The sequence below is a fragment of the Aethina tumida genome, chromosome 1 (genome assembly GCF_024364675.1).
Source record: "Aethina tumida isolate Nest 87 chromosome 1, icAetTumi1.1, whole genome shotgun sequence".
NCBI lineage: Eukaryota > Metazoa > Arthropoda > Insecta > Coleoptera > Nitidulidae > Aethina > Aethina tumida.
In genome coordinates, this window is record NC_065435.1 from 41,337,401 (window position 1) to 41,358,662 (window position 21,262).

Sequence of the window (21,262 nt, forward strand, 5' to 3'; positions counted from 1 at the left end):
AATGATTTAATGTTCTTACTCAAATATATGTCCATACACATAAACAAAAAGCGGCAGACCTAGGATACAGGATAGTTTTGAGTAATATTTGTTTGGTTGTACTATCAATTCTCTGATATTTTGGCACATTGTAATCTTGGTTGCCTATATTCCAGGTACTACAGAAGACTACAAAAGCATTTTTGCAAAAAGCAACTAATAGGTATGGAACATCATTGTATACACAAGTGGAACAGACGACCCAGCCCCGTCAACCATACCTATCGAAACGATTTCGCTACCTAGTTCCTGCAGGCTGCGGTCGCTTGAATGGAGTCTCGCGACCGATTCGTCGCTCATATTAACATGGTCCGCTTCTGCCGCAAGGGCGTTCACCACCGCGTTTATCGTTTTACTCTCGCTGCCCAGGTCCTCTTCACGATGGGCCAGCAGGTTCGGGTTCTTGCCGATCTTGTTCAACCTGCGGACAGAGGATGCGGGGAGTGCAGATGTGTTATGGTGCGACCACGGCGATGGGGTAACAAACTTAATACCGCTTCCGTATTTATTTATTTATTTGGTGTATAGATAGGAGTTGCCAACTCGTCTTAGTTTGAAACAGGTGTAGTGCAATCCCATACAAAAACCACAACCACTGGTGCATTAGTTGGCAACTCTAAACTGTCCTGCTGACTAAAACTATTAAACGACTTTAATCCACTGATTAAAGTAACTCTTAGCATTTAATATTCAACATATCTACTTACTTTTTATATACCTTAAGTAATATAAATTTAATTAATACATGTGTGTGTGTTTATATGAAAATATACTGAAATTTCTTATTCAGAACAAGCAAATTACTTTTTTCTCGTTAATACAATTAATGCAATGAAGTGTCAGTTATTAGTCAGCAGTAAACTGAATTATTGAATAAAATTATTGCAATTTGGAAGAGGATTTTTTTTGTTACCACATACCGTGGTAGTGCCTTTAAAACCAAACCTCATTGCTTACAGCAAAATAAGTTAGAAAAAAGCTGAGACCGACAAATCAAACTGTTGATGAGCAGTTATTTACTGTGATTTGTGTAAAGTGTGTCAATTCAATTATGCTGCTTAAAATCGCTCTTGACTATGTTCTTATCTCTTTTCTCATCTCGATTCTCAGGCGAGATTCTTAGAAGAGGAAACACAGGAGAGTTATAGATATAAAAAAATTTCAATTAAATAAATTCTTGAGCAATTTTTATAAAATACAGTAATTTGGATTCATCTAAGTGCATATAATTTGTTTGGTATACAGTTGTGTCTGTGTAGTGTTTGTTAAAATTTGCTGTGCCCTATGTCAGTGATGTTTGAAATAAAATAAATATATTGAATAAAAAAACTACAAAAACATATCACATTGAGTAGTTTAAAAGCTTATGTTTCGAAAGAAACATAGCTTCTAAATGACTGTGAAAGACAATTTGTTTAAATAAACAATTTCATTACTATACTTACTTCAGAAGAATAAAAGTAAAAGAATAGTCTGAAAAAATAATTAAAACTGACATATTGCATAACAAATTAGTGCAAGTAAAACTACCTACAATAGTTATAAAAATAAATCAGTACCAATCACCACAAAAAATTAAAAACTAAACACCATTCAAGTAACTCAATGATATATGACATTTAATGATTGGAATATTCAATTTTCTGTTATACGAAATAAATCAAACTAATGATAAAATTAATAGGAAGTAAATTAAGTAATATATTCAGTAAAATAAAGGAAATTAATTGTTGTGGATTTCCCACCAACAAGGTCTTGAAACAAGATTCGTATCCAATAAGAAAAATGCTTATCTTCAGTGTCAGATAACAGAAAATATCATACTCTTAGGAACTCAGATGTCTTTCGAAGGGGGATCGAAGGTTCAACGAGAATAGAGTAAGATGATAGCCCACAGCAAAAAGCGATTAAACAAACATAATTGAATGGAAACCGTCTCGGGTTCTCGTTATACCAACCAACGCACTGACCTCTCCGCTGCGACCGACTCCATGGTTCGGCGCATGAGCGGGTACTGGTCTAGGACGGCGTTGAAGTGATCGACGGACAATGAGAACAGGTTGCAGTAGGTTTCGGCGCGCACCGACGCCACGCGTCGTGCATTCGTAAGGAGACAAATCTCGCCGAAGTAAGAGCCGTCGCTGAGGCTGGTCGCCACCTCTCCATTAGCCATCACAATGTCCACAATACCCTCCTGGATGAAGTACATTTTCGATCCTATCGTGCCCTCCTTTATGATTATATCACCTGGTGGAAGACAAGGAACGTGTAAAAACGTGAAAGCGAACGTACGCCGGGTGTTTCGGGCAAGTCTCACCTGGTTGGAAGACTTCATATTTCAGCTTGGTGACGACGTCCGAGACGAAGTTGGAGTCCGCATTGGCAAAGAACGGCACCGAAGCCACCAGTGACCTGCAATTGTAGTTGATCACGTCCTCGCGCAACTTCTCCGACAGCTCGCCCAGAATGACCTCCTCGTCGAAGAACTTGCCCTGGTACCGATGCTCGAAGTATTCGGTGATGCGTTGCCGCATCTCGCGCGGCAACTTCCTGTACGCCATGTACTCCTCCACTTGCTTCACCTGTTCGGTGCAGATACGTAACGTGCATAAAAATCGATTCGGGCTCGGGCTGCAGTTCCAACATCTTTCGATTGTTTCTGGTACTGTACGCTGTGCGTACCCTAAGGGTGATCTAACATCGAACGGATTACGGGAATAGGAATTTTGCGGAAAACAGTCGAGATTTGCTGAGTACTCTGTACGAGTTTGTTTACTATTACCGGGTGCTGTGAGATGTGATTTCGTGAGTGCAAAATGTCGGTGTCCATTGACCCCATAATGATCTACTGAAATTGTTGTCCCCAACGTTTCAACTAAATTATTCAACTGTTATAAATTGAGCGAATCATATATTGTATATTCTGAGCATTTACAATTATCATAAATAAGTGATATATTACTCAAAACAATCTATTACGTAAATAAGAAACAATTTAAAACGGAATATATTAAACAATAAAAATAACATTCTAAACCATTGTTAAATATTATATAAGATGATATCAACAAACACTTACCGATTAACTGAAGTACTATCTATTATCTTGTCTGCTTTATGAGTCATTTTTAAATTTAAATCTCAATGTTTATGTATATTAGTTATCGTGAAATTTTTAATGAAATGGATATTGTCCTAAATAGTATAGTACTATTCAAGGTTACAAACATTAAAAACTTATTGATATTCCAGTCAGAGACAACAATTTCTTCATCTTAAATTTTGATCAGCATGATCTTTAAATGATCTGATTAAAAAACTTTAATAAAAAAGATGTTATATTACCCTTTTATTACTTTTTACGTGATTAACTTTAAATTTACTGTTTAATATTCAAAGGTTATTCAATTCGAAAATTAATAGTTTATTTTAATTATTCCATCTGATTATCGCTAATATTACATTAAACCTAATTAAATTTATTGATCATTCAACCAAATGCAATTCATTCCAAGTATCATCCAATTTTACTCAAATGCAATTATCCATATAATTCATACACTTTATACACCTATTAGTCGTGTTATTGTTGTTAATGATCGTTTAATTTTAACGGTTTATTTACATCATTATAGTGTTAAATGAAATGAAATGTGGGCATTAAACAGACAGACAGAAAAGAATGATTTTTGACCAAACTGTAAATGGTTTTGTACTAAATCGATTGTCTGACAGCGGGAAGAAAATAAATGAAAGAAAGAAGAGCTGTGGTTATGGTCTATTCATATACGTGTACGTGATAAAGAGGCTCAATTCAATCGCTTGAATTGAACTTGAAAATGTCAGACGTTCGATGCAGTAAACAAACGATTATTCTACTATAAGTGCAGCTACTAATAAAAACAAAAAACAAAAAACACAACATAAAACACAGAAGTTCTATCCCACAAACAGTTTGGTATTCTTTAAATTCCTATTCCGATAAATCAGACATTTAAAAGCAAAATGCATAAGGCGTTAACTTCATTAACGATTGGGCCATGTGCATGCGGGCATCAAATCATATAGGCGACGGTCTGGGGGTTGCTAAGCCGATTCTCGTTTATTTAAGGATGATGGAGAGTTTCAAATTAAAATCGTACAAATATTGTGATAAACCAGTTCGAATGGGTTTAGTTAGTTATCTTATTTGGATGTGCTGAAATTATTAAAGAACATTGTATGTAATAAATCATGCAGATATTTACATATTTAGTGATTATTGTTTAATTTTAACATGTACTAGTACTTCGCAATGACAGAAGCTTATCATCAAACAACATCCTTGTCGGCTTTAGTCTATTACAAGTTATAACTTTTAACAAATTAACTGAGCATTGTCTCGGAGATGATTAAGTGCATCGAGTTCAAGTATCTAGTTATAAAATAGTAGACCAAAACTTATAAACTCTCAGACGCTTTGAACCCCCAAATGAACCGCCGCCAATCGTAGCGTCGCCCCGTCGTCTCATGCCAGACGGGGTTGCATGGTTCGAGTCCACACACAGGCACACACAAAACCGCAGCCAGCTAGAGCCACAGTTACCTTTTCGCGGTACTGGCGCCGCGACGAGTCCAAACTCTGGATTAGATTGGTTGCGTGGCCCAGGAAGAGGGCGTAGCATGTGGCGCCCGAAATCATCGACAGCATGGTCAGCCACATGTCTGTCAGCGATTGGGGCGGGAAACGGCCGTAGCCGATGCACAGCATGTGCGACATGGCCTTGAACAGCGCCCACGAGTACTGTTCCAGCCAGAATGCCTCCTAAACAAATCACAAATGAAAGGGTTAATCCGATAATTCACACAATGGTGGTAATTCTGTTGCTCATATTTACCTGTAATTCATTGATGGCGACCCAAGAGTTCGATGGGAATCCCTGCAGCATGGGGACCAGGAACTGCAAACATCCTGACCAATGACCAATCAGCAACATCATACAGATTAAGTTGAAAATCCTCATGAATACGCTAGCCATATTCAGAAACTGAAACACCACATCAAAAATTCATCTCAATGCTTATCGTTAACAGCACCAGCGTACCGGATAATTCGAAACAAGTATTTAGTTGGTTCTTAGACTTGCTCAACATTATGGCTACACAAAAAAACTTGAGCAAATCCAAGAAGTGATTGGGAAATTTAAACAATAATTAAACACTTGTTTGAATTGCTTTAAAATTAGACTCTACGAAAATATTTAAACCATACAAAATTCAATATTGTACTGCATTAGCTGGAAATCAAAATAAACCTCTGTAAATCAATTGTAAAAGGTGTAACGTTACAAAAATACAAAAATATAACAGAAAAGCAACCTCTCCTTTTTGTCATTTTTTGGGGAGCCGAAAAAACCGAAAATGCTGTAAGCAACTCCAAGCAGTGTTCGAATTCAAAAAATTAAAAAGCTTAAGCTAAACATACACCGGGTCAGTCAAAAATATAACAATAATAAGGGCCAGACAAAATGAACTAGGATATTTTTAACTGTCCGGCATATTTAAGCGTTGTGTTGTAAAACCTGGTAGGGCAGTGTGATTTACCATTGAAATAAATCTATGTACCCAGCACCTTAAAATAACGAAACAAAAAACAATTCGAAAAAGCCTCTAAAACTATAATATCAAAAGCGATGTTTGTATTGTATTTTAATATTGATTTTAGAGTTAATGGTTTATCATTATGCATCTACAAAAAATATCGGTCTACAAAAAACTTACTATATGTTCCTCTAAGTGGATCATAACTTACCTTTCCGAATTTAATATTGTATCTTGTACATGCAGAATGTACTGTTATTACCGTTTTTCAGGTTTGTCTGCATTTGGGCATGCAACGACTTGATTTACAAAAATATTAAACATCTTAAATACACAAAACAACAAATACACATAAAATTTTTAAATTTACTAGGATCATTCTGGGCTAATTTAGGAAAAATATTATTTTTGCCATAACTTCAAAGAATTCTGGGAAAAGTATTTTCGGAAATCTAAAGATAACGTCTGGTGTTGACGTCAACCACTTAAATGTATTTTATAAAATAACCATCAATTATTTTTAAAAAGCATAAATATTATTGTTAGATTAAGTGCATAAATGCCTAATGATAATATTTTTTTAAAAATAGTACTGTTGCGGTGCACTCATTATTCCCACCAATTAAAATATCTCCACATTGTTTTCATGTTAGGATGTTTACCACAGATTTGGCAATGCACATCACAGATTTGACCTAAGCAACGTCAAGTTGTTTTTATTTATTTCCACCAGCATTTTAACGAAACCGAATTTATGTGATACCCAGGTACGCCAATTAAATCCGAACAATAAATAAGTTTTTATTCGTGCGGTAATTTAAAAGTTTACGATTTCGACGGTTTAACGTCACCACATACGGATCCGACAGGAAAATGCACCGCCCGGAAAAATAGACACCATGCATTTTTAAGGTTTTCTGGCGGCGTATTTTTTGATGGAAACGAAATAAAACACGAAATCCTTCATCAAACCAATTTGGCTTTCTATTGCCCGACATATCCGCATCATAAATTTTTCTAACTCTCCGGCCTAGGATGGTGAAATATATCTGTAGGAAATTCGTCGCGCTAATACTTCGTTTGTTGCACGTTATTTCGTGTTTTATGACCGGAATTGTTCCGGATACGGTAGGTATTTTTCAATGTGGAATTGAATCACCGCAGTTAGTTTTTCAAATTGAAAACAAATCTTCTTGTACGTTGGGTGGGATTAAGTTTAAGTTGTTCTGATAATCATACAAATACAGATTTATCAATCATTTTCGATGATGTAACCATTAATATGTAAATATTTGTTATTTGCATATCAAAAGTATTTGTTATAATCTATATTAATGTATAATCAACATGAATTATGTTGACCTATAGGTTTATAATTAGTCTCCTATTATCTCATAAAGTATTCAAATTTCGTGTTTATATTGCACCAAACATTTTGGAGCCACATTTCCAGTTATTTTTGTACGGAGCAACTTACTCGATTTGATTAATATTCAATTAAGTTTTATGGCCAAATTTATGTGGCCAACGGCAATAAAAATAAATGACAATTCCATCCACAAAGTGATTTCAGTCAAATTAATTACAACCTAATTAAATTACACTGTAATCTCATCGTGACCCAAAACATAAAAAATAAACACTGAAAAATTTTGGCCATTTATGTACAGAACTTACCTGCAAAGGGGGAGGAATTAAACCCGAAACTATGTACAAAAGATTTGCGACGAACGCATTTTTACATGTCGTATTTTTGTAAATCATGCCTGAACCTCTCTAATAAAATCTATAAAAGAAGCACAGTGAACATGTGTGTTCCTGCAATGCGCCAAACAACAGTGTGGAAGTGTTACATGCCTCAGAAAGCACATCGACGGAAAATTTGTTCCTGGAGTACTTTAGATTTCATAATTCATTGCCGTTGATATAATTAGGAAAAATGCTTATTCATTATCGGCTAATGTTACACTAATTATCAGACACAGTTGTTCTACATAATTAGATGACGAGCAGTTTCTCATTTATCAGATCGCTAATTAACGGCCAATAAATAATAATTTATCCGTTCGCCTATTTTGTGTTTTCGAAACGGCAGCCTCGACTTATTTCAGGGCGCCAACGTAATTGGCACATTCCTGCTGTTTCGGATTCACCGGAACCCAAAGTCCACCTGGTGCACGTGCGTTCCGCGAATCAGCCTTGGCGGCCCAAAGCAACCTCAAGTTATTAATAAACCAACCTGTGGGAACGTGACGGAAGTTAATTTATGAGATTTAAAGTACTCGCTTCGTCTGGAACAAGAAAAATATCGATCGACAGGTATAAGTGTGTGGGTGTCGTGTGTATGTTGTTATATACATATAGGTATATATATTGGGCTGTCCAATAAACGGTGGTACTCGTTGCGGAAGCGAGGCGCCGCGGTTCGAACATGCGCATAAATATAAACAAATGCCAAGCGGTTTCCGGTAGAAGCGGGTTACCTTAAAGATGAGATTGCTTTTGGTTGTACTAAACTTGCTGAGGTCCGAGCTTAGGCGCCCCCTTCTTTCCGTTCGCTTTTTTTGGAGATTCTGCAAGATCTAGAAAAAGCGAAGAACACAAGGTAGTAGAAAAAAGCGTGGCTCGCTAAGTTCCAGAAGAACGACTTAAATAAGAGAGGAGTTAGTAAAAAAAACAGTTTTCTTTTGTTGTTGTTGATAGTTTCTTTCTGTTTTCTTTATCATTTTTTTTTTTTTTGCTTTTTTTTTTTAATTCAAGAAAGAGAACAGTGTGGTGCAGTGCTTAAGCGGACACGGACAGAGCGCATGCTCAACAGATCTCGGATGAGTGGAAAACAAAAGTTATGGGTGCAACTAACAAATATCTAGTGGTTTTTACATACAGTGTCAATGCACAACATTTTTTTAGTCTATTTTCGTGTGGGGGTGCTGAAGCATTGCAACGGTTTAATTATCACAAATAATACTTTGACGTGGAGTCAAAAGAAAAGACAGAAACTCCCAACAAATCTAGAGACATCTTGTGGACGAAGTGCAAATGATTGTAAATAAAGTATCATGGTTGAGGAGAAAATCCTCCGGAGGATCCGGCAAATATTTAATAATCAGTTTCCGTCAACTTTACAGCTGACTGGAGACGAAAATAGTGATCCTCCAGACATAAAATTCCAGAACAGAAAAATCCAAAATAACTATTGACATTTATGAACTAGCCTAGAGTCTATTACATAATCATCAATTTATTGGTTATTTGGTGGAAAAGTACGTCTTCAACAAGGAGTAGAGCTTCGTAACTTTTAGTGCATGGACACTGTACAATAAATCAACTAAATTACTACATTATACCCAATTACCGGGCTATCATTAAGTTTTAGTCTATTTAATTATTTAAGTACACATTTATTTTAAACAAGGTGCAAGGAAGAAATAAATAAGGTGAAGAAAATTATAAAAAAACAAACGAAGACGTCATGAATATCTGAAAATGAGAGTGGAAGAGAGAAAAGTTAGGTCTGTTTATATTTACAAATGTATCCCTGAAATTGTGTACAATTAATATACATACCAAATGAAAACTCAATAATATATGTGGAACTGGAATGTCTATTATAACTAACAATGAACAACAATAACTTACTTAAGCAGAGATGGTATCACAATGAAATGTATTTTTGTCTAAAATACGAATGTATGATCCTAGTCTATGTAATTTACGTGCTAAATAAAATTATGGGGCTGTGAATTTGCTGTGTATTTTAATGCAGATATTATGGTTGTCACTTATCTGGTTCCTTGCGTTTAAATATTATTTATTGGAGTCTAAAAGTAGAAATTTCAATTTCTATAAAATGAACTCATACTCATAAAAAATTCCGGCTAACCCCCTACGTCGAACACACGCATTAAAGGGAACCCGAAAAAGATGAACACAAAAGAAAGAAAGCCCAAAAATCGAAAACAAACAATAAACAGCAGTTAAAGAACCAAATAAGTGAAGCAAAGTCGTTCAGGTGAGAGGAGGAAACATTAAAATACACTTCAGAGCCTAACGTAACACTCAATTATGTACAAAAAAAAACACAGGGGACACGGTAGCCACCGAAAATAATTTCTTTGCAATTTTTAGCCATTGAAAGTTTAAGTTAATCAATCAAGCAACGTTCCGAACGGAAGAAACAAGGACTGCTTTTCTTCTACCTCGAGTCGTTTTGGCACAGTCTAAAAGTTAGTTCGTACTCGATTTGGACGATTCATGATGAGTGGAATGGTTCAATAAAATGCACTTGATTAACGAACTCGGGAGCTAAAAACTACTCACAACGAACTAACGCGCTAACACCAATCATAGCACCAAATCGAACCATCCGATTGAAGTCACAGCCTTATACTTTTATTAGTTTTACCAAATCCAAAGAGTTAATTACTAATTCAGTGTTCGGCTTAATTGCCAACGCACAGCGTGAATTGTATTGAAGCTAATTAATTATTGAAGGGCCAAACGTGGTTTAAATTTTGATTGGCCGTTGATATAACATAATAAATTGTTAATTAACCGCATTGTTGTGTGATGTAAAGATAACTGTCGGCAGTGAAATGATAAATAGATTAAAACAGTATTTTGTGAGATGAGGAAATCCGATTGTTCAAATAAAAATTACAAGTGGAAATGCGATAACCGCACTCATAAAATTGAACGATGATACAACATCGATAAACGCAATCACCGGCATACGCAGTTTTATTATCCCAGGACAGTTCACACAAAGTGGCCGTGGCTTCCAACCGGACAGTTCACCAATGCGCCAAAAAACCAACTCAATAATAATAATCAAAAATAACAAAATAAACAACACAATTGAACACAAGAACATAAAAATCAATAAATTAATTTAAGGACAGGCAGACAGACCAGACAGACAGTACAGAGAATAGAATAGTGAAGCACCTCGGTAGTCCTGTCTCTGGGGGGTAGGATTGGGGTACCGTCGGCGGCGTACTCCGCCTGGCGACCGGGAGGGTGCTGGTACATAGGTATCTGCGCAGCCCAAATACTCTCATGTTTTTTTCGCAGCCCACATTACTGGCCAATCGAGGGTCAAATTTATTTCCAACCCAAATGATATTGCCACAAAACATGTCCTGGTGTCGTAAACTGTTTGTTATTTAGGACATTTCGGTTAATTACTTTGAGGATTTGTCTCTGACATCGGTGCACTGATAAAACCTGTCTGAACAAGTGCCCAAAATTGACAACAATAAATGTTTTGCCATATGTTCCAACGGCACAGTCTAATTAATTAGCTGAATACTTGTTGATGATGATGTTTATAGTGATAATAATCTATTAACATAGGATATGCACATTGCACTGTGTTTACATAAACATTACTAAAACCTACGTTTGGAGGTGTGACGCAAAAATCACTGAACAATAGAAACGTTTGTAATATAACTTAATTACATGGGCCATATGTTGTTGTGCAAAAAATTGCTGGTAAATAAATACCATCCATATGTTTTACTGTTGACTGAGCCTATTGCTGAAATACATACACAAAATAGCCAAAATGTCCTGAAAAAATTGAGCAGTGACCATACAATTCAGTAAATCGAACGTTCACTAACATGTTTTATGGCAATATATCATGTTTAGTAACTAAATTCAGACGGTAATAACAATCAACAATGACCTTAGCCATTATTGGGCCTGTTCGTTGGCGTTCGTAAAAAAGGAAAAAGGAAAATCTTCAACAAGGCTAATTTCATAGAAAGCGAAATTTCTACTAGGCGAGTAAACCTCGTTTTAGTTCATCATTTTAATAATAAGTTCATTAATAAATCTTGTTTTAGAGAAGCTTCATGCACAACGGAAGTGTAGGTCAGTTAAATTGTGCAGAATTCAATCTAAAAGAGTCTAAAAGTATTATCCTATTAATTCAGTTTCTAGTGGCCAAAAATGAAGTCATTTCGGCAACAGCACAAATGACGTCATCCTCGTAGAAAATAAAAACTAGTTAAGTAAAGTCTGAAAATATGCATGTTGTGCATGTCTTTTGTTCCTGCCTGAAAGTTGGAAACTTGTCTGCTCTCGTTGCATCTCCGATTGCAACGTGATTAATTTAGAGGCAATATTGTAAGCTGGAAAGTGCGAAACGGTAACAATGACAAGGTGCTGAAAAATTGCATAAAAACTTAGCCTCATTCCAAGCACGATTGGAGCTTATAGCCTTATAGCGAAAGCATAAAGCTCGCAATATATCCTGCTTCCTTATATTTCATTTTCAGGTTTTTGCCATTTTAATCGATTTATTAGTCAAGTTAAACCAAATTTCGACACAGTTCTTAGGAACAATCGGAAAACGGACCAAACATCATCGGTGTAGACACTTGTTTGAATGTCAACTCATTCTGTTTAGTCCATTTTGCTTTGTATATCACCTAAATTATGTATTTAGATTTACATGCACGACTATTTTCATTGGAAAATGATAAAAAGTGATTCTTCTTTTGCTTAATTCAAGAAAAATTCAAACACAAAAGTAACTTATACTTATCATAATTGTATGAATTCTAAATTATTTTTGGTTTTATGTATCTATAATTTATATTTGATGAATTACTGAGCATTTCTTATTATCAAGGGTCGTTGTAGGTTATAAGTTTATGGTTAATATATTATATCACTTTTTCCGGGTTATCTCAAATTGTAAATTACTCATTTTATGTTTATCATCAAATTAGTTATGTATATAGCCTAGAATATTCTAGTTCGTAGTAAACTAAAACATATTTTCAAAAAAAATAACATATCGATGATATCCGAACGTAATTTTGACTGTGAACAGTTTAACTATCGCTTGTTATCATATTTTTGGATATATTGACATGATACGTTAAACCCCCCATACTGTGTACTCAAAAACGTAAGATTTAATCTCATGTTAACTAGTTAGAATGACTATTCAAATTTTGTGTCGGCCGATTCTTGATAAGCGATGAGTTTTATAAACATTTTAATGTTGTATAACGCCCGATTAGATAATTTTTAAAAGCGGTTTCACCGAAATTAATACAAGTTTTCTGGGAATTGAATTGATAAAAGTTTGTTTATAAATTTACACTTCGTTTAATCGTAGGATGACTTAAACCAAATTGGTTATTGATTGTTATGATGCTACAAATCTGTAAGACATGTGAATCTCTGATAAACTATGTGAAAATGTTCAAACGTGATAAATATTTAATTAGGTGTCATTAATTGTAATTAATTAATAAATAAACACCGTACACACAATTAATAATAACATTAGATATAATGTGTGTATCAAATTCGTAACATCATTCATTATATAAATGAATAAACCAATGACGAACCAATTTTGATCATTTTCAACAGTAGTACTTTTATATCTACCGTGTTTTGAAGCGGTGTATTTTTTGTAGTTTGGTATGAAATGGATGGTGAAACAATTTAGTTTTAATAAACCTATACTTTTTTTAAACAGCAATGTAGCTGGACCCATAGACGATAAAAATAGTTTAGAATTCAATAAAATAAACAAACGTGTCGGGATTTGAGAAACTGTGATTTCTTCAAGAAATGTAGTGTGTTAAAGGTTAATAAAAAAGTATCATATCTACGATTAGTTAAAATAATAAAGTTATGGTAAAGTTTTCAAATGGAAACAATTTATTAGTCTTGGTATACTAAATTGTGTGTAATCAAAAACCAATTAGCTTAAACTTAAACAAGTGTTAAATGTACTTTTCAATAGAACAATTATCTTCCATTTGAAAATAATAAGACTTACTTTCAAATAGTCTAGCAGGAAGAAAATAAAAACTGTCATCTTCCAAGCCCTCTAATCAAATCCCAACACCACCACCAAAAAAATATTCATATATAAAACCAAACCAAAAAACCAACCAAACAGACCAATAAAAAAGTAAAATGGACTGTCCACAATGCGTGAAAGCGATGAGCGCCTGTATACATGGGTGTCTGTATCACAAAAATAACCCTTTCCATCAAAGCTTCAGCCCGAATACTTACATAGACCTCCTCCCATTGGCTGACGTAGCGCACCAGACGCGACAAACGCAGCAGTCTGACCAGGGAAAGCAGCTTGGCGAGCCGCAGGATCCTGAGGGCGCGGCCCGCATGGAGGATCTGGAAGCTGTCGCCATAATCCTGGAACAGTTTGATTGAGAGTCGCAGGTAATTGCGGGGAACTACACAGACATACGGATCTACAAGAGAGACATATAGGCATTCCGCAGAGCAGTATCGGACGTTCGGGTACGACATTCATGGAGGGGTGTAACGGGAATTATGTACAAGATGTGAGGGGAAAGCTCCAAATCAACTCCGTTTGTTTTATGCATTCCTCGAACAACTGTTACAGCTGATTTGAATCTTTTTAGGAAACTCTAGTGAGGTCTAGGATTATTATTTAAGTTTACTCATCATCTTTTAGTATGTAATAGGATTACATATCTGGACGAAGCCGTCCTAAAGTTGTTAGTTATGGGGTGAATTACAGTTAGATATTTATATTCTACAAAGTAACAACAATGTTTGACGAACAGTTCCTTCTATGTATTATCTACTTGGTGAACATGCCCATTTAGAAAGTTCCTAAGAAGTGATTAACACCAATATCCAAAATGCACCATCTAAAGGTGATCCTCGATCAGAAAGTGTTTTGTACAAGCAATTCCTTTCTGATTTTGCTTAAAAGGTCACTGAAAGAAAGGTCGCAAAGTCTTCTTAAATGCTGTAAGTATCGGCCTTGCTTCCAATTCAATCGCTAAACACCAACTATCCCACCAATGATGCACTGCTATAAACACCGATTATTTTACCCAGAGTTATGTCAAATCATTGTCAGTTTGACATAAGTCTGCGTGAATGCTCTAATAAAATTAAACTCCACTTACTTGGTTAAATATTAGAAAAATGTAATCTAGAGGAATGGACGAAATAAGATCGAGGAAGAACCACGTCCTCAGGTAGTGCTTAGCTATTAATTTTGGGTCCAATATCACTTGTTCTGCATTATCTTGCTGCATAATACCTGTAAATAATGTAACAAACCTGTAAATAACTATCTACAAAATCGCAGGATATGTAAAATAAACCGGACGTTGTAGTTAGTTACTTACCAGTTCTAAAATTTACTACAATATCGATTAAGAATATCGTATCGGACAGACAATTAAAGGCAATCCAGCGGGTACTCAAATCGTCGTTGAAGAAACTTATTGCCACTGGTAGAATAATCAAGTTGGCCACCAAGAGAAGCAGCATGCAAAGATCCCAGTAAAACCTGCAACAAAAAAAGCACATTTCAGGATCACCGTAGTTTCAATATTTCAATACACCAACGGCACAAAAAAAGTAAGTGGGTGTATTTAAATGCAGCAATCTCCATGATAATAACTAGGAATTTTAGCTTGTCCTTCACAGGACGTGGATCGAGACGGGGACGTGGCGTCGACATAAAGTCTTAACTAGATTAGGCCGTAGCGTCCCCAAAACGGCAATGACTTTACATAAGAATAGAATACTTCCAGACTGGCCTACACTGTGCTAATAACATTCGTGGAAGGAAAACTGCATATTTTATGGCTGCTTTGCTTCCAGTTTCGGCCACATAACGTTGCATTAGGGCCGACTTGTTAATAATGCACATCGGTGAGGTAAACATGTGGGTTTTGCAAGAATGATGTGTGGGTGAAGCTATCGCTGAACGGCTGATGCTCGGATAGTTCTTGAAACCACAACGTGTGTTAGGGTGTCGATTATTTGGCAAGACGATCTTTTCACTTCCCATCTAAATTTGGGAGTCTTTTCAGTTCATTCAAGCCAATTTGCAATTAACGTTTTTGCCCTAATAGTAATTGTTTTTGTTCTTTTGCTTATTATATTCCAACAACTTAAATAAAACAATTTTGAGTCTACAATTATGACCTGTTGGATGGACACATTTTGCCATATAACATCAAAATTTGTTATCATTTTTTTTTTTTTCAATTTTAAGCCCTTGTGAATAGACTTAGACCACATCCAAGTGAAAAAGCCCTTTTTAAATATCATTCAAATTTCTAGAATTAATTTAAAGCAGACATTATTAATATATAAATAATTGTTATACCTAAAAGTCATTAAAATGTAGTAAAATATAATTGAGCCATATTTAAATATTGATTCTTCTGCTTAATAAGTTTTCAATTTTAATTTAATTTATATTCAATTCTCATTCAAATAATGATAAATTTAAATGACATTCAATGTTGGACAAGAAATTTGTTAAGGATTTAAATGAATAATTTATTCTGTTGTGATAAATAGTTGCTTTTTAGCAGTTTCTAGATGACTTGCTAAATCAATAATATATTAAAAATGTTATTGATATTTAAAGAATCAGTATTTTAATTTACCACATTTAAGAGAAAACTGAATCAATTAACAATTTTAAAATTATGCTTTTAAAAGTTTATATTGTGATTAAGGTTTTTGAAATTTTTACTTATCTGTAAAATTATAAGATATTTTGAGATCTTTGTTAATTTTAAATTACTAATATAATCTATAAATAAATTTATTGAAATTTTAGTATTGAATATAAGTAAACAAAAATTGGCGACATTCAAAATTTCCGCTTTTAATTTACTGTTAATTAAGACAACAGGAAAATATTTAATAAACAACCGAAAAAATTTAACCTCCAAATAAAATAAACATCACGCACTCAAAATTATCTATACCAAATCTATTTTGACCTGTAGTTACCACCCCCAGAAGATAATCCCTCCCAGAAGCCGGTTCTTTATAAATACCAAAGCAGTGGAGTGATAACAGCACAGACCAGCTACAGAGTCGTCCGGCGTCTCATACCTACAGGAGACATAAAAATAAACTACTAGTGAAGTGCGTACAAGTTTTTGACAGAAGATCAAGGTAAATATTTATGTTTGTATAAATAGTAATTATAGTGCGCATTTATTTAACTTTTTCGTTTTATTAATTTTAATATTAAAACGTTAGAAGTAGTGAAGTTTTGCTGAACTAAAAGTTAACAACAGTGGAAAGTGTGTAAGCTTAATTTTCGATTTGTTATTGTCTATATGAAGTGTATATTATTAATTATAACAACTATTTCAGCAGTTGATGTACTACTTAGCACATTTCATGTATACTAATAACAAAAAATTTATTAACATTTATATTCTTTCTAGTTAGGAAGTTTCAATATTTGATTTAGATAAAATGTTTACATCTGTAACAGGTTTATTGCCCCCTTAAATGTGTTGTAAACTCATACACGTGCTTTGCCAAAAAAAATATATATATATATTCAGTAAACGTAAGAATTATCATTTTTATTTCTAATTTATGACCTGCAATTTTTCGATTACGAAACTGTTTACTACAAATCTAATAATAACACATGTTTCGCTTTGTTTTGACAAATTATAATTTATCACCAAATGAGCATGTATAAATACGGTTCACTGTCAATGTTTATAACAGTTTAAAATATTCAGCAGAAATGGCCGAATTCGACATCAAAGGTAAAATCGCTTTGATCACTGGTGGAGCCACCGGAATTGGTTTGGAATATTCCAGGTACCTGTTCAAACATGGACTTAAGGTAAGAATTTATTATTTACCATTGTGAACATTTAATAAAATACATTTTATTAGGCCGTAACCATTTTGGACCTCGACGAGAAAAGAGGTAACGAAGCAGTTGCTGAACTTGGAGCCGACAAAGCTCTGTTCATTAAGGCTGATGTCACCAAAAACGACCAACTTGAATGTAAGACCAACAGAAAACATTCAGTACAAACGTCTAATTTAATCGTTTTCAGCCGCATTCCAAACCACCGTCGACAAGTGGAAGGGCTTGGACATCGTCATCAACAATGCCGGCATCATGAACGACCAGAGATGGGAACTGGAGATCGCCATCAACTGCGTAAGTAACCAAAGCCTAACCCAGTTAATGAAAGACCTCACGCGTATTATATTTTTAGAACGCCGTGGCCCAGGGAACTCTGCTGGGTATCAAACACATGGGCAAGAACAACGGCGGCAAGGGCGGCGTCATCGTCAATATCGCTTCCATCCTTGGGCTGCAAGAACTCAGCGGTTGTCCCATCTACGTCGGCACCAAGCACTTTGTAGTCGGTCTGGACAGGTCTTTCGGCACCCCCTACTTCTGGAACTTGACCGGCATCAAGTTCCTCACCATGTGCCCCGGCGTCACCGCCACCCCGCTGATTTCCGAAGCCGGCCACTTCGCTTTGGACGGCTACCCGAAACTTGGTGAGACCCTGGCCAACGAATTGGGATCTTTGCCGGCACAAAAGTATGTGTTATTTATGAGTTAACGTTGTGTTTGTTATATTCATGTGTCGTTTTTGTTTGCAGGCCTCACAATGTTGCCGAAGGAATGATTACTTTGATTACCAAGGGTGCCAATGGCAGCGTTTGGGTGTCTGAAGGTGGCGAGCCAATATACGAAGTTTCAATTCCCAACAGATTGACCATCCGCAAAAAGTGATTTCGTGCATTATAAATATACACGTTTATTGTATTCGTTAAACATATCTTTTTGGTTACTGTGTAGCTCGCTGTTTTAAATAAAATTAATTTTATATATTTATATAATTTGTTTCCATTCAACCTTATTGTTATTAATATACTAGTAATTACATTTTAATATAACCGTTTTATAAGATAATTTTCAATAACAAATAATTTTATATACATAATTTGTTTTCATTTAACCTTATTGTTATTAATATTCTAGTTACTACATTTTAATATAACCATTTTATAAAAGAATTTTCAATAATAAATAATTATATACGACGAAGAAAACGTCCCTTATTTAAATTTATTTGAAATCTATAAGATGTATCTTAGATTTGGAAAAATTACTTCAAATAAAAACATAAAAAAATGAATAACTTATCAACACATTTTCAAAATAAATAAAAAATAAATAATGAATTATTAATATATAGTTCTAAGAATTCAATTATATATTGTAAACGATAAGATCAAATGTTGTAAATTTATGCACAAAAATTATTATTTACTGATGTTAATAACAAAAGAAAAAAAGAGCATATCTTTAGTTATATTGATTTATATGCTGATAGTAAAAAAATATGTTATAAACCTGATTGTATCACCCTTATTTATTAAAATAATTATTACAATAAAAAAACCGAGGATTAGTATTTATAGAATTATAACATTCAATTATTTAGTTAACATGGAAATGAAATAATAAATAATGTAAATGTTTGCATTTTAACATAAAAATCCTTTAATTTTTTGTCTCCTATTTATAAATGTACATATAGAGTAGGAAACAAATCATTTCACCGTTATCATCTGGTATTTTGCATCTTTAATAATTCTTATACATATAATTATAAATATAGTTTATTATTTATTTATACGAGGTGTCCAAAACTTTTATTATTTTTATTTTATGTAATGTACTGGAAAAAATTGAGTATGTGCTAGACAAAATTATTACTCATATAAACATTTTATTTTGCTGTAAAATTTTATTAATAAATGCTAAGTAATGTTGCATAAAAAAACCTGATAATAATATAATAAAAAAAGATTATTTTAGGATAATCAAAATGTTATATGTATAAAAACAATTTACCAAATAAAATATGCAAGATAAGTGATGATGTAAAATATATAAATTAATATATTCCCTTGTATCTTTGTTTATAAATTTTATCAATATTTTTTATCCTAATTTCATTGACTGATCCAAAAAATTGGAGCAATTATTTCAATGCAAATCAATCAATTAAAAAAAATACTCCTAATTAAAATACCAATTGAAAAACATGATTCTGTTACCACCCCGACTCCACATGATGATTACACTTATCATACAAATTATGTCTTACAATGATGTTCGGATTATTATCAAGGAAAAGTATACACAACAAGGCAATTATCGTAATTTGGATTCCTATAAATATGTAGCCAACACTGACCACTGCATCAGTCTCCGATCGTCTTCCAGTGAGCAATTACTTCCCCATTAAAATACAATATGGTTTTCGACATTAAAGGAAAAATTGCCCTCATTACCGGAGGAGCCACTGGTATTGGTCTGCAATACTCTGTGGAACTCCTGAAAAACGGCTTACAGGTATTTTTCAAATTATATTTGATTAAAATTTACTCCTATCGATGGATAATCGATAATATTACGGTAGTCATCGATATGGTTTTAAAGTAATGTGTTTTTCAGGGCGTTACCATTGCTGACATTGACGCTACCAAAGGCCAAGAAGCAGTTGCCTACTTGAACAAGACTTTCGGAGGGACCAAGGCCAATTTCGTCAAAACAGACGTAACCAAAGCTGACCAACTCGAAGGTAATAAATTTAAATTTCAAATATATTACTCCATAATTTAACCACTAGTCGGAACTACACGTTTCCCTTATCAGACAATATGATTAATTGATTGTTTACAAGTTATAATTCAATGTTATGTAAACAAGAGGCCAATCTTCTGACGTAGAATCCATTCGCTAAGATTAACTCAGTAAAATTCTCACAATTAAGATTAATCTGCATAAAAACTAATTATTTACATCTTACAGCTGCTTTTAAAACCGCCGTTACCACATGGAAGGGTCTCGACATTGTTATCAACAACGCTGGTATCATGAATGACCAAAAATGGGAACTGGAAATTGCCATCAACTGCGTAAGTATCATTTTAGAATTGAAAACAACAACCATTCTAATAATTAAAATTTTTCAGAACGCCGTATCCCAAGGTACCCTCCTCGGTATCAAATACATGGGTAAAAACAACGGTGGCAAGGGAGGAGTGATCGTCAACATTGCATCCATTTTGGGTCTACAAGAATTGTCCGGATGCCCCATCTATGTGGGAACCAAGCACTTCGTCGTCGGTCTTAACAGATCCTTCGGCACCAAATACTTCTGGGACTTGACCGGTATCAAGTTCGTCACCATGTGCCCGGGAGTCACCGACACTCCTTTGATCTCAGAGGCCGGACACTTTGCCCTGGACATATTCCCACAACTTGGAACCCAATTGGCCAACGAACTGGGTTCTTTACCAGCACAAAGGCCTGAAAATGTAGCCAAAGGATTGATCACATTGATCACGAAGGGCGACAATGGAAGCGTATGGGTATCTGAAGGTGGACAACCTATCTATGAAGTGGCAATCCCCGACAGAAGAACCATCCGCAAGAACTGAAGACTTATTAATCAATTAATTTTGTTGTATGGCTTTAATTTTTTGTTGAATAAATTGTTTTTTTCATTACAAATTAGTTGGTTTATGTTAGTTTTAAGTAGATATATAATTTTAGTACACAATCAAGATCAGTCCATGTTTACATTGTGATCTCAATGTTAAATATATTAATTAAAATTTAATTTTTGTTGTATTTATTACAAGGGCAACCCATGGGACTATAAATTCAGCTATTCCAATCAACAAGAACTTACACACAATAAATATATTGGTGTTAAACAATGAATTAATAAAACACAAAAAAATAAAGGTCTATTTTTCAAACTTACTCTTGCAATTTGACATC

General features: G+C 34.4%; 3 protein-coding genes across 4 annotated transcripts in view; 2 read left to right on the forward strand and 1 right to left on the reverse strand.

The window, feature by feature from the left end:
• LOC109595919 (potassium/sodium hyperpolarization-activated cyclic nucleotide-gated channel 2) overlaps positions 1 to 21,262 on the reverse strand; it is a 116,574-nt gene that overhangs the window by 3,836 nt on the left and 91,476 nt on the right. The window contains exons 4-12 of the mRNA XM_049961954.1: positions 14,787 to 14,950; positions 14,562 to 14,698; positions 13,675 to 13,812; positions 8,103 to 8,201; positions 4,917 to 5,066; positions 4,625 to 4,843; positions 2,357 to 2,621; positions 2,010 to 2,286; positions 261 to 460 (exon numbers count right to left, since the gene is read on the reverse strand). Coding sequence (XP_049817911.1) covers positions 261 to 460; positions 2,010 to 2,286; positions 2,357 to 2,621; positions 4,625 to 4,843; positions 4,917 to 5,066; positions 8,103 to 8,201; positions 13,675 to 13,812; positions 14,562 to 14,698; positions 14,787 to 14,950 — 1,649 coding nt within the window. The remainder of the gene's footprint in view (positions 1 to 260; positions 461 to 2,009; positions 2,287 to 2,356; positions 2,622 to 4,624; positions 4,844 to 4,916; positions 5,067 to 8,102; positions 8,202 to 13,674; positions 13,813 to 14,561; positions 14,699 to 14,786; positions 14,951 to 21,262) is intronic.
• On the forward strand, positions 16,434 to 18,300 carry LOC109595924 (15-hydroxyprostaglandin dehydrogenase [NAD(+)]). 2 transcript variants are annotated; one of them, XM_020011361.2, is made up of 6 exons: positions 16,434 to 16,584; positions 17,172 to 17,278; positions 17,332 to 17,446; positions 17,499 to 17,605; positions 17,664 to 17,998; positions 18,061 to 18,300. In XM_020011361.2, the coding sequence occupies exons 2-6, from the start codon at positions 17,177 to 17,179 to the stop codon at positions 18,191 to 18,193; spliced, it is 792 nt and encodes a 263-aa protein (XP_019866920.1). In that variant the 5' UTR covers positions 16,434 to 16,584; positions 17,172 to 17,176; the 3' UTR covers positions 18,194 to 18,300. The 2 variants fall into 2 exon arrangements, with proteins under 2 accessions (XP_019866920.1, XP_019866921.1); XM_020011362.2 differs by having other exon boundaries at positions 16,457 to 16,584; positions 17,175 to 17,278.
• On the forward strand, positions 19,671 to 21,098 carry LOC109595923 (15-hydroxyprostaglandin dehydrogenase [NAD(+)]-like). The gene is made up of 4 exons (XM_020011360.2): positions 19,671 to 19,825; positions 19,928 to 20,054; positions 20,285 to 20,391; positions 20,449 to 21,098. The coding sequence occupies exons 1-4, from the start codon at positions 19,727 to 19,729 to the stop codon at positions 20,914 to 20,916; spliced, it is 801 nt and encodes a 266-aa protein (XP_019866919.1). The 5' UTR covers positions 19,671 to 19,726; the 3' UTR covers positions 20,917 to 21,098.